The 218-nt window shown below is 68.3% G+C and overlaps 1 protein-coding gene across 1 annotated transcript in view; it reads right to left on the minus strand.

The window, feature by feature from the left end:
* LOC104547781 (collagen alpha-1(VII) chain-like) overlaps positions 1–218 on the minus strand; it is a gene marked incomplete at both ends in the record, with an annotated part of 12,662 nt that overhangs the window by 5,649 nt on the left and 6,795 nt on the right. Inside the window, 1 exon segment of the mRNA XM_010193601.1 lies at positions 169–197. Within this exon segment, the coding sequence (XP_010191903.1) occupies positions 169–197 (29 nt within the window).

Below are 218 nucleotides of genomic sequence, written 5' to 3' on the forward strand. Positions count from 1 at the left end.
AGCTGCCACCCCAGAGACAGAGTCAGGGGGTGGCAAGCCCCCACAGGGATGGTGCCCCCCATCCCGGGGCCAGCTGCCTGTCTCACCTGCAGGGGGGCTCCAGGAGAGGATGTAGCCAGAAGCGCCAGGAACGGGTTTCCAGGTGAGTGTCACCGAGTCTCTCCGTACCTCCATCACCCGCAGGCTGGGGACGTGGCCTGGGGCCGCGGCCAAGCGGA

This window comes from Mesitornis unicolor, unplaced genomic scaffold (assembly GCF_000695765.1).
Source record: "Mesitornis unicolor isolate BGI_N332 unplaced genomic scaffold, ASM69576v1 scaffold34931, whole genome shotgun sequence".
Taxonomy (NCBI): Eukaryota; Metazoa; Chordata; class Aves; order Mesitornithiformes; family Mesitornithidae; genus Mesitornis; species Mesitornis unicolor.